Source organism: Buceros rhinoceros, unplaced genomic scaffold (genome assembly GCF_000710305.1).
Source record: "Buceros rhinoceros silvestris isolate BGI_N320 unplaced genomic scaffold, ASM71030v1 scaffold42761, whole genome shotgun sequence".
Taxonomy (NCBI): Eukaryota; Metazoa; Chordata; class Aves; order Bucerotiformes; family Bucerotidae; genus Buceros; species Buceros rhinoceros.
In genome coordinates this window covers 2,930-15,142 of record NW_010396742.1, presented here as the reverse complement: position 1 = coordinate 15,142, position 12,213 = coordinate 2,930, and the positions used below count along the sequence as shown (strand labels likewise).

At 38.7% G+C, this 12,213-nt stretch overlaps 1 protein-coding gene across 1 annotated transcript; it reads left to right on the top strand.

The window, feature by feature from the left end:
• Positions 1 to 607: 607 nt before the first annotated feature.
• CAPZA1 (capping protein (actin filament) muscle Z-line, alpha 1) lies at positions 608 to 5,117 on the top strand (the record flags this gene model as incomplete). Its single annotated transcript, XM_010145980.1, has 3 exons — positions 608 to 679; positions 3,171 to 3,233; positions 4,139 to 5,117. Coding segments are annotated over 3 exons (276 nt in total), but the record flags the coding sequence as incomplete, so codon positions are not given.
• Between the last annotated feature and the right edge of the window lie 7,096 nt (positions 5,118 to 12,213).

Below are 12,213 nucleotides of genomic sequence, written 5' to 3'. Positions count from 1 at the left end.
TGGGTAGAGTTTTACTGGTCTCTTCCTCCTGCAAAATAATCAAGGAAGCTGTTCTGTAGATACAACGTTTCAACATCAAATAAATTTAATTTTGCTTTGCTATCTAACTGTGAAAAACTTTGTCCTAAGGAGCTCCTTTGTCTAGATAAATACCAGGTTTTGTTATGAGCCATATCTAGTAGAGGGAAATATCAAAACGAGGCAGATCTAAAAAGGGAAGCCTAATGTGGTGCTGTCCCTAGAAAACAGTTTGGATAAAGCAAAGCAAACACTTCACAGTATCCTGAACCTTTGCCAAAATTACTCATTTTAAATATATTTTTACAATTTCAGCAATTTCTATGGTCACAGAAATAGTATGATGTCATCTTCATGATGTCAGTCAACACCTAAAGTTGTTTGCATTAAATACTACTTCAGTGACATCAACCTAAAAATGTTTTCAGAGTAGCTTCTGTAGTATTCACCCTCAAAAATACTTAAATTCTACAGCATTTTGGTTTTCCTATTAGTTTTGTTCTTTTGTATAGTTTTTTTGTTATGATAAATAATACTCTTGTTAGTCTGTAATGTTTAATATGAGGTCCTTTTGTGTAATTTTTTGTAGGTTCACTATTATGAAGATGGTAATGTTCAGCTGGTGAGCCATAAAGACATACAAGATTCTCTAACAGTGTCTGTAAGTGAACTTTAAAGACCTTAGTGTATATTTTGAAATGACTTTTTAATTTAAAGAGAGAAGCAGACTTAATAAAAGCTTGGAATTTTGGAGGCTAGTTTGCTTTTCTGCATGAACAGGAATTCTAATTTAGAAATACTTTGTATGTAATATTTAATACTTCTGTTTTTAAACAATAATACATGTTAAGTAAAATAATTAAAATTAATGTATGCTTACCTGTGGCTTATATAAGCTAAATTTAACTTTGTAAAGCTTTAATTATCTGGCTGTCAGCATTTCTGCAATTCTGCTGTATTTAACCTTTGGTCTGCAGAGCGACCTATAAAATTATTTTTTGAATATGAAGGATGTTTGAGGTATAATAACCCATTTAAGTAGTACAGTCTCTTAAGAGTTTGCCTCTTTTGCTCACCGGGAGAAGACCAGTATGCTAAAAATAGTAAAGAAATGCTGCCAGTTGAGAAGCAGTAGTGGATATTCTCCCTTCATTTCCTCCCTGTCTGTAACTGGTGCTGTCAGCCTCTTGCTTTTCTGTACAAAAAGCCCTTTCAGAGATGCTTCGGCTTGAGAAGCATAATGCACTTTAAATAAGCAGTGTCATTTTTTTTTAAACTTCTTTCCAATTGGATCATTATAGTAATGAGGAGCGGGCAGCAGAAATACTAATTGTGTGGCAGTAGTACCAGGCGTATCCTTCAAGAGTTGGTAATGTTGCAACATGAACTACTTTTGAAATAATGCTCCTCTTGCCTACTGGAGATTGTGTTTATAAACAGTAAGAAGAATGTTACTGTTCTTTAATAAAGCTTAAGAACACACTGTTCTTTAATGAAACTTAAGCTAGTGGAGTTAAACTGGCAAAGAGAGATTGTCAAAGTGCGTATTAGAAGTATTTTAATGGTAATGATGAGTAGTGACCAGTTTGGCTCAAAAGCTCAATTCGTCAATAAAGAACATTGTTGTTTAATATAAAGCCAGGCTTGTTGGCTTTTCAACTGCAATAGCACCATAAAGAATGGGAGAGTGTGGTGCCAACTGATAATGCTTCTGGAGCTGTAGATACAAAATTAGTTTTGACCCCGTAGGCAAAGGGATCTGTTCAGTCTTTTGTTCAACTAAGAGCTGCTTCAGGGAAGATTATGTGGAAGAAGTTCTCCCTTCAACAGCTTTAGCTTCAAATAGCTTTTGCTTTACTTTCTGTTGGAAAGAAACTTAATCCTGTTCTGCAATTGAGTAAAGCAGCAGAAGACCGATGAGTAGAAAAATGTCTTTTACACAACTTCCCTACCTCTTACTAGAACAAAAGCAGGTATGCAGCTGGTTGTCAGTGTTTAGCCTTGTCTTTAAGCTTCATAGGAGCAGAGGCTGTAGGAGTTCTTTCACACAGAAGGAATGGTAGCTAGATTAAAAGGAGCCTCAATGACTCCTTTTGGTTGGTTGGCAGAGAAGCGACCATCAATGGGAACAACTGCAATAAATGACTGAAACCTCACTTACTGCTAGAGTTGTGCATAATTTTGCTGAAGGTTACTTTCTTATCCCTAATTTCCCTCTGAGCAAATTAAGACCTCATATCCCTGAATTCTTCCCTTCATTAGCAGAGCCTTTGAAATCGTTGCCTCAGTTCACTGCAAAGTCAAAACCCTTTCATTTGTTAACTTGGTCTCTACCTCCTTCCTTCCTCTTCTCTTTCTGTGGTGTCCATGAGTGCTTTCACATCTGCTAGGTGCAGTTTCACTGAAACTTTGAATCAGTTCTAGCTGAAGCTGCCATAGCTTTCTCCCAGTCTTTGCCTTTGTAGGAAGGAGGGATCACAGGGGCAAGAACACTCCTAACTTTAAACTGCTTCTGCAGAAGCACCCTTAGGAACGTCTCCAATACAAATTTGGAAGCTTTGAAATTCCTGAACTCTCACTTCCTTCTTGAGACTTCTTTAAAGCACTTCAGCTAATTTGCCTTCTTTTATCTTTAAAACACACACAGACTGGCATACTTAAGGATGAGGCCCGAAGCCAAGAACCTGTTTATCAGTCATATGAAATCTGGATGTTGTGGTGTGTTGCACCCTCATTTTTGCAAGACATACTTGGGAATGTTTCTAGAAGACCAGGTTTATAAAGTCTAGTGTTTGCTTCAGCTTAGTCTCCAGATTCAAAGTGTTTAGAGGTGAACAAACTTTTTTTTTTCTTGGTTACATTCTGCGTAGTTCTGGGTTAGCTGGTGTTCTTTAAGTTTTCCTGAGTTTGTACTGGAAGTTTAACAGTGATAATGTTAACATCCATACTTGGCGTGTTTTTTAGATACTTGTGTGTGTGGATTGTCATATTTCTAAATGCTGTTCTCCTCCATACGTTTTATCATCACACCGCAGAATTTTTAATCAAAACATTTTAATGAGCTCTATGGTAATCTTTATGCTTGTTGCTGTTTCTTTCTATTTTTTTTTTTTTACATCAAACCTAATTCTAATGCCTTTTTTTTTTCCTAGAATGAAGCCCAGACAGCAAAGGAATTTATAAAAATAGTAGAGGCTGCAGAAAATGAGTATCAGGTATGTTGGAAACAAACACTATATCCGTACTCACACTTACCCAAAGCTAGTATTCTATAATTAGCAAGCTTTTGATATTAAGATAATGCAGTTCCATAGAAATATAGATTACATGCTGCTGTTAACCGTGTCCTCCATTTCCATACTTCCTGGTGATAGCACCCACCTCTTTAACACTACATTAGAAATAAATCTTTTGCAAGCAGAAGAGTCCCTAGCGTGATCAAATACCAGCATTTCTGATCTGTATCACTATAAGAGCATTCGTTAAGTGGAATTTTTTTACAGATTCTGTTCAGAGAACAGCTGTTCTGTTAGCCAGCTTTGCTAAATACCACTATGGCATTATCTATTTCAATTAGCCATTTTAAAGTTAGAAAAGTATAACTGTTCTAGATACCCTCTAGAGAAACATATTCATGTTCATTTAGGTCTGGGAACATAAGGTAAATTTCAGACTCCGTGTTCTGTCTGTTTTAAAAAGATTCTTTTTTAATAAAAATTTACTACCTGTGTTTCATATGCATTATACTCAAGTTCATGCGATATTGTAGACTGACTCTACTGTCCCCACAGAAAAAACAGTGAAGGGCTTTGGTGTCTGACATTAATGATGTGTGAGCTAACTCTGATCAACGCTTTATTCATGCTGCTGATTACCTACACTGTGGTTTGATGAAATACCTAGACTATGGCCAGGTTTATTGCATCTCTCTGACTAATTTTCTTCACATAGTTTCAATCTAGAACTAACAGCTTTCTTTCATAAAATATTACTGTGATTTGTCATATTTTTATTAAGCCTGTTTAATAGGTAACAGACCATTCAATCATGTACATTTTTATATAAGATCCTAGTTCCCTTCTTCATGTGTCTTTGTTTTGTATGACTTTGTCTTTAACAGACTGCTATCAGTGAGAATTATCAGACTATGTCGGACACTACTTTCAAGGCCTTACGTCGACAATTGCCAGTTACCCGCACCAAGATTGACTGGAACAAGATCCTTAGCTATAAGATTGGAAAAGAGATGCAGAATGCTTAAAGTGAACGTTGCGTGACTGGATCATTTTGGTGTCCTTGTATACAAATAAAAATCATTACAAAAGTATTTGGAACTGTCAGATCACCCAGTCAGCATGGGCTTTTGCCATTGAAAATCACTGTAAGTAGTTTGGTTAGAGCACAAAGGTTAGCTAATTGACTTTTTTCCTTTTTCTTTCTTTCCGAGGATTGCAACTTCAGTATAGCTGAATATCTTCTTTTAGAGTTTCTGTTGTACCTTTATTTTTTTATAACAAAGAGACCATGCCTTTAGTTTTCAATTACATGTTAAGAACAGTTTGAAAAATATTTTTTCAAATGATAACCCTTTCTCTTGCTTTCATGTGAAACGGGCATCTTCCAAAATTTGCTGGATTCCTTGTGGAGATCAGTAATGTGCATTTCTAGGTCAAGGTCAACGTGGAGTTAGCCATAGGTGCTGTTTTGAAATCATCTATCCTTTCATTGTATGTAAAATCGGGAAAAGCATTTCCAATATCATTTAAATCCTTCAGAATACTTCATTCGCTAGCTCCGTGGTAACTAAATTTGTTTTTAAAGAAAAGGCCAAGGTCTAATGCTGTTTTAAGATTTTGAAATTAAATAAAAATACTTATTCCAGAAATGCGTTTAATGCTTTGTTCCTGACAATTACTTAAATGAGCTCAAACTCCATCTGCCCTTGAAGTTTTTTATCATGAAGCCACAAATGTATTATAACAAGGCATATTGTAATATATATAACCCTGTACGCAGTACTGTGTCTGTCAGTTTATTTTTTTCTTGGATTGAAATGTACTAAAATTCAATGTGACATTAAAGTGGAAATTTTCTATTTATTTGAGTATCAGATTGCTTCCTGAAATAGCTTATTTTTGGTGTTTCTATATATTTTTAAAATACTGCTTAAAACAGCCACAATCTTGTGGCCTTTTGGCTGTTCTCAGTGTATTTGGAGATTGTTGTAATATTACCATTCATTGTTTCCATCTAAATTTAAGAAACATCTACATATGGAAATCTGCTTAAAACAGGTATCTTTTAGCTTCATATTGGCTACAGAGAACAGAAGAAATGGCAATACCAGAAGTAATTCATGTGTCTGGAGAATACTTTCCCTATCTGATATATCTCATATTGAAAACGGATGTTAGTTATCTAAAAACACAGACATCATTACAAACACTGTATAACTTATCTGTGAAATGCATAGATTTCACTTTTCATTGAATGAAAACCTGTTTTAAAATATGCTACCTAATTATATGCTTATGATGGAAAATTAAACAGCTTTTTTTTTTTTAGAATGCAGGTATTTATGCACCCTCCTAAAACAGTAACGCTTACACAAAGGTTTTATATCTTTGTTCATAGCATGATTCAATTAATTACCTTAAACTGTTAAGTTACAGCATAGCAAGAGAAAGAGTCTAGACTTGTATAAAAATGTACACATGAAGTAGTTTACTGTTTGAATTGTAAAAGCAACCCCTATATGCTGTTCTTCAGTGCTCTTTTATAAAGGGGTATAGAGGTAACTGAAGTTCTTGAAATTGTTGCTACTTACAGTACTAAGCTGTATAGTAGAAGAGTGGGATTTGTTCTACTGCAGTCTTCCTCAAGAGTTGCCCTCCTAATTGTCTTCTAGGTCAGCAATTGGAACCTGTTGTTCTTTAAAACAAGGCTTATAAAAGCTGCACGTGAGCTAACAACAGATGCTGAGTCACTGTCAAGTCTGTCGGTCTTAACTGAGCTCTAACTGCAAACCTTGTTTGAAGAATTTCTTCAACATTTTTAAGAACAAGCTAAAAATAAAAGGCAGTGAATGAACAGTTAGGAGAACTGTTAATGGGCAACGACGGTGCAAATAATTTTTCTAGCTGTTAGAATATTGCATATGACCGGAATCAGCACTGGCTAAAAGTCAGAACGCTATTTTTCTTACCTGAAATAAAAAGCTAGTTTTAAATATATTCCTAATAAAGAGGTATTTTACTGTGAAATACTGTATTACTGTGTTTCCCTCTCTGTTTATTCAGTCCTGTGATTAGTCTTAACTCCGTATCTTCAAAGGATAGCATTCTACCGGTTCAGTTCTACCAGTAGGGTGACATAAGTAGATTTGCATTACTTACATTTTTTTTCTTGTTGTGTCAGTCTTTACTCTGTGACATAATTTTACACCTTGAACAACAAATTTAGTAAGTTATAGCCGCAGTAAAGCAGCTTATCAGTAATTCAACCTCTGTTACTTTTTTGAAATGGTATGCTGTATGCTATTTAGGGGTAGTGACTCCTCCAATGAAGCTGACCAGAGAGAGCATCAGCTGAGGCACACGGCACATTTGGAGTTCTTGATTTCTCTCAAAATTTTGGATGTCGCTTGCACTTTTTTTGTTTCTACCCCTACCTGTTTTAAATTGGAGAACTTTAGAGCTTGCTTGGTAGGCTTCACGGTATTTTGTGTAGGTAAAGCACTTTCTCTGAGAAATTTTGCTGTGGCAACTCTCTTAATATGAATTACTATTTGTTTATATTCTATTTTGAAATATAAAGACAAGCTTTGTATTGTGGAATGTTGATGTGCTAGACATTATGGCTTGTAACATGGACTTGTAAAATGCTTGCGTTTTTGAAGTGTATTACATCTTATGTGTCTTAGTGCCCCTTTATACAAGGGAATTTTTAACTTCTGCAAGTAAGCAGTTGTTCTTTGTGAACATCCACAACAGGAGTGGCAATTCTGCTTTCAGGTTCTCCTGAGCAGCCTCTTTTTGTATGTCTGTCTTTAAACTACTTACTGTAGGTGAAAGGAAACTTCAAAATCATTGTAATTTTGATGACATCACTACTGCTTCTTATGCTCTACCTGCTGATAACAGTTCTGCCAGCTGGTTCAGTTGGGAACACTGAGATGCCATTTATTAGTACACGGTCATTCAGCCCAGCATTAAAAGTATTGGGTGAGACTGGAAATCCTAGTAGATGTGTTCCATTTAGAGGATGACTCCAGCTCCATCTACAACAGTGATGTAGTTCGGGAATAAATCCCCCTCTCATTCTCGCTGCATCCTGGCTTGGCTGACAGCAGTTTTGAATTCACTTCCTTTTGGAGAACTCTGACCTGGGAGCTGGGCTCTGAGTGTGGACCAGCTGCCCTCCAGCTCCGAATGGCAGTGTGAGTTCATAGAAGTGGTTTCCTTCAGGCATCCGGAAACCACTGACGTTTTGAAGATGTCTGGAGGATCAGACTAAACCTGGCCTTCAAATTTCCAGACTGTATGCTGAGGTATAAAGGTTGAACATCAACTGTTTGATTATATGGATTCGCTCCTGTCATACTGAATTACTTGCTGACACAGACGTAGTTTTTGCTGCATTCGTTTACTGGAAAGACTGAAAATGTTCTTTCTCTGATGCAACTGTAAACTAGGTTTAGATTAAACTTAGTTTGTTCATAACCTTGAAGTGTCAATTTTTCTGTTACTGTCAACACTGCATTATTTTTTAATGGGCAAAATTTGCAGCAGATAAAGTCAATTTTTTTTCTGCAGCTAAGGAAAGGAACTGTGAATGTGTAATGTATTCCTTATGTAAAAAATGAATGCTTAATATTTGCTAGGTTTTATTAGCAATATTTTCTTCTGCTACTGTGCCTGACTTACCCATAACAGGTATTGCTCAGCATGGTATTATCCGTGTGCTCATCACACAAGAGAGGCTAAGAGCAGTAATCATTGCCTTAAAGGATATAGTCTGTAAGTATGTTTAGACATTTCTGTGCTGCTTGTCCTTGCAAATCAATGATGTTGTGCGGGGGGCATATCTGTTAGGTTTGTTCCTCATAAGTCAAGAGAAGCACTTAGGGACTTTTGCCTTACGAGCTGTAGTCTGAAATAATTTCAGATCTGAAACAGCTTACAGGGTTGTAAACGTGCCTGCTGAAGTAGTAGTTGGGTGGTTGGTTTGGGGGGACACCACCATGTGCTAATAATGTCTTGTAGTAAACACTCATTTCGGTTTTGTATTTAAACATGTTTAATATTTTTCAGTGTCAGGTGTATACAGAGTATACTGCTACTGTAGGCAGCACTGTAAGAATTGACAGCACTTCCTTTGATAAGTAGTTTTCCAGTGTGCAACTCAAAGTTCAAGTTACCCTGCAAGATCATTTAAGGAATTACTTAGGAACGATGATTTAGAAAGCTGAGTTACAGCTTTGGCACAACACTGTGAGTGCAAGACAAGCAACCTTGAGGAGTGGTCTAGAAAAACAAGCTCATGGTCTCTTCCTTGGCAAGTAATTAGCAGGTAACTTACCAAGTCCTCCAAGGGATTGCTAATGATGGCACAACAGCCTGCTAAAGGACGTTACCTCTCGTGGTACATCTGGAACCCAGGCTACTTTCCTCAGATGTAGAGAAGAGAGTTTTGGCTCCATGAGGTAAAAAGGGACTCAATCTCCCTAGAGCAAACGTTCTCATAACTGACTAAAAGAAAACTGGGCTTTCTCCTCTTTTGCAAATAAAACATTTATGAGTCTAACTGAAAAATCACAGCCCAAGCTCTTCAGTGCAGGAAAAATACTTAACCTTTCATTCTCTTGGGCTGCAGTGGGTTTAAAATGTTTTCCTTCCGCCTGCTTGAGCTGCCTCTCTGCCCAGTGTGCTGGCGCTCTCGGGCACTGGATGATGCTGTGTATTGCCTTGGATGGGGCATCTGTTGCAGAAGCTGGGCACTGAAAGTTAAGTGCCCAAAGGCAGTAATGTTCAAATTCTTGCTGTGCCGTCAGAAGGGCCGATCTTGCAGCAAGGGTCCCAGATATCAGCCCTGGGAGCTGGTTTGCCGTCATACTGCCTTTTCCCAGGTAAGGCAGTAGATCCAGCTGTAACGCAAGATGCGTCAGTAAGATTGTAAGAGATACAAGAATGGGATCTATTACGGTTTTTTCTTAAGGAAGAAAGGTGCCAAGTCTCCTGCTCAGCCTGGAGGAAAGGGTCAGTTAAATTAAAGTTCCAGTCCGGCAGTGCGGGTCTGGTGGAGGCTAGCAGAGTTTTTGGCACACGGTGCCTGTGAGCTGCAGCCTCTGCTGCTCACCTGTCTGGGTACACATGCTGTTCCTGAACCTGTCTGAGCCTTGCAAACAGCAAGAGGCACACTTCAAGAACAGCTGAAGCTGTTCTTCCTGTCCTAGCACAGTCTGTCTTAACACAGTCTATAGGATGCTGCCCCAAATGCCTCTCTGGCCCTTCCCTAATAACCTGCTATTTGTATGGTGATACAGCACCTCTTTGTCCTGTCTGTTGGTCTAACTGTGTAATAATAACTACTACATAATTTGGAAATTAGGAAAAGAGGCTTGGAAAGAGACTAACTTCATTACAAAATCAATATTCAGAAGATTAACGGATACATTCAATATATTTTCAACATTTCTGTGACACTTCAAGTTAATACCTGCACAAGTGACCTGGACAAGAGCCACTGCAGTTCTTAAACTGTAAAACTGGTAAGCTTTGCAATATCTCACTTCATTGTAAAAACAGGGACGTGAGGTAGTGAAAACGTGATTGGCCAAAAACCAGTTGTGGTTAAAGACTGCAGAGTTCAGATATTTGGAAGATTTCTGAACAACAGTGATGTTAGAAATCTTGAAATCCTTGAATGGAGAGCAAAAGCTCAACTTGTTTTTTATTCCATGGTGTGGCAGGATCAGCTGCATCTTGACTGTGGCAGGACAGAGATCTGTCTGCTCTGAATGAAATTAATGATAATCTGTCCTGTCCCAAGTTCTTGTAGGGCTTTGGTATTATTAGTATTAAGGTAGATACTAGGAAAAACTTAATCTTCCTCTCTCCCCTGACCTTGGTGCCTTCTCCCAGCTGCTGCAGCACTCTGATCACCCTGCAGCTGCAGAGCCACCACCCCTTTTCCCACACCGGTAACAAATACAATCATCCCACTTCAAGGCAAGGTATGAAGATGGCACCAACAATTAACAGTGAGTTTTGGGTTAGGATGTTGAGCAACCGAGGTGCCCGTACCAGTGGCAAGCTCCACTGTCTCTTTCCTGGACCTGTCACCTGCCCAGGCACAGCTTGAGACAGGCTGCAGGGTCTGGCAGCTCCTGCTAACTGCACAAGAAGGTTTTGTTCCCAGCACCACCTCAGAAATGAGAAACACTTCTGAGCATTCCCCATCCACCTCGGAAGTGAGGAACACTGCCCATAGGGTTATTCTATTGCTTCACAAGCATTTAGAGAATGGACTAGCATAAGACTTAGGCCAGGTTTACTTTGAAATGTCACTTTTGCAGCCGGGCCACTTATACTCAAGAAATAGCTGTTGTGGTTTTTGCTTCCCAGAACTCTTTCTCCTTAACGGACTATACAAGGGTTATCAACAAGGCTTTCTTCTTAGGCAGAGATTATTGGGTATGTTTTCCCACTACACATCAGCAAAATATGTTCCTTCTTTTTCCACAATATTATAACCTAAATATAGTGAGATTAATTTAATCTGGGATAGTGATTGCATTCTTCCTGAAAGGGGAGGCAGGATGGACTGAATGAAAGGATGCTGAGAGAAAGGAATTTGGATGTGAAGAATGACTGCTGGGTGCAGAGGAGAGAAGGCTGTGAACCACTAAGAATATAGATGAAGCAAAACAGACTGAAGAGCAAAGGAGGGAAGCAAGCAGGGTACGGTGAAGCTAATGTGTAAGACGCATAATTGTTCTGTGGCCTGAACTTAGAGACAAGAGCTCATGGAGACCTTCAGCTGTGGAGAGGGAAAGAAGGTGGGTGCTCCGTGGTCTGCAGAGAGAGGTTTTCTCAGCAGTGATGTACTGGATGTGTATGAAGAGGCGAGACAAGCAAGGCAAGGGGGAACCAATTCACCAGGCAATACAAAAGGATATTTTGGTACTTGATTTTGCAAAGGCTTAACAGTATTTGGCTCAGGACCCAAATCTAGCCGTAATACGGGGAAATTGTGTGCCATTTGGATACTACCTGCTTCCATGGCAGAGGATGTGCCGCTTGCTCCATTCCCGTCTGCGTACAGTCACAGCTATTCTCTAATATCCTCTCTAACAGTTGCCAGCCTCAAGCAGCAATTATTATCTGTACGTGACCCAGCACTGTGACTGCTTCATTTCCTTCATCTGAATTTTTGGAGATTAAGTAAAGTGTAACTGTCAGTGGATGTCGTGGTTTCTACTGATATGTAGCCGGTAAAGATTCTGTGTGGACAAATGATAGGGGGAAAATTAACTTTGCTCTGCTAATTGCAGATTTCAGAGGATAGGAGTTGAGCCCTTTTTTTCTCTTAAAAAGGTTTTGTTTATTAAATATAGTATTGATGCTCAGCAAATTAAAGAGTACTCTTGAAGGAAAAAAAAAAAAGGACAAGATACCAAATAGCAAAAGAATTCCACATCTTCTCCATCTCCTGCACTCACAAATGCATCTCCTCAAAAAAGGAAACCAAACCAGATTTACTGTTTGGCTTCAGTCCACAGCATGGATGTGGGGAGCTGAGATCTTGTCCTCTTCCTTGACCTAAATGGGGAGGGCAGCGCTGGTTCCCTTGGGCTTTGCACCATCTGTCTCTGCCTCCCCATTTCTCCCACAGCCTTGTTTGCCTCACGTGATGTACAGAACATGTGTGGATGCAGAAGCCAGACTCTGACTTGCCGAGGAGAGCTCTTTTTGACCAAGAGCCAACCTTGCAGCTTGCATGATTCTTTTATGAATCCTAAGCATGTGCCATCTTGTACAAACAGTGAGGTGTCTCCGTTCACCATCTGATTTTTATAGAAGTTTCATAAAATGCCTCAATGAATGCATGTGTTTGACTACTTCATAAAAATACAGAAGTGCTACTGGGGGATATTTCCATGGATTTTAAAACAAAAATCCATTTCAATGTGCT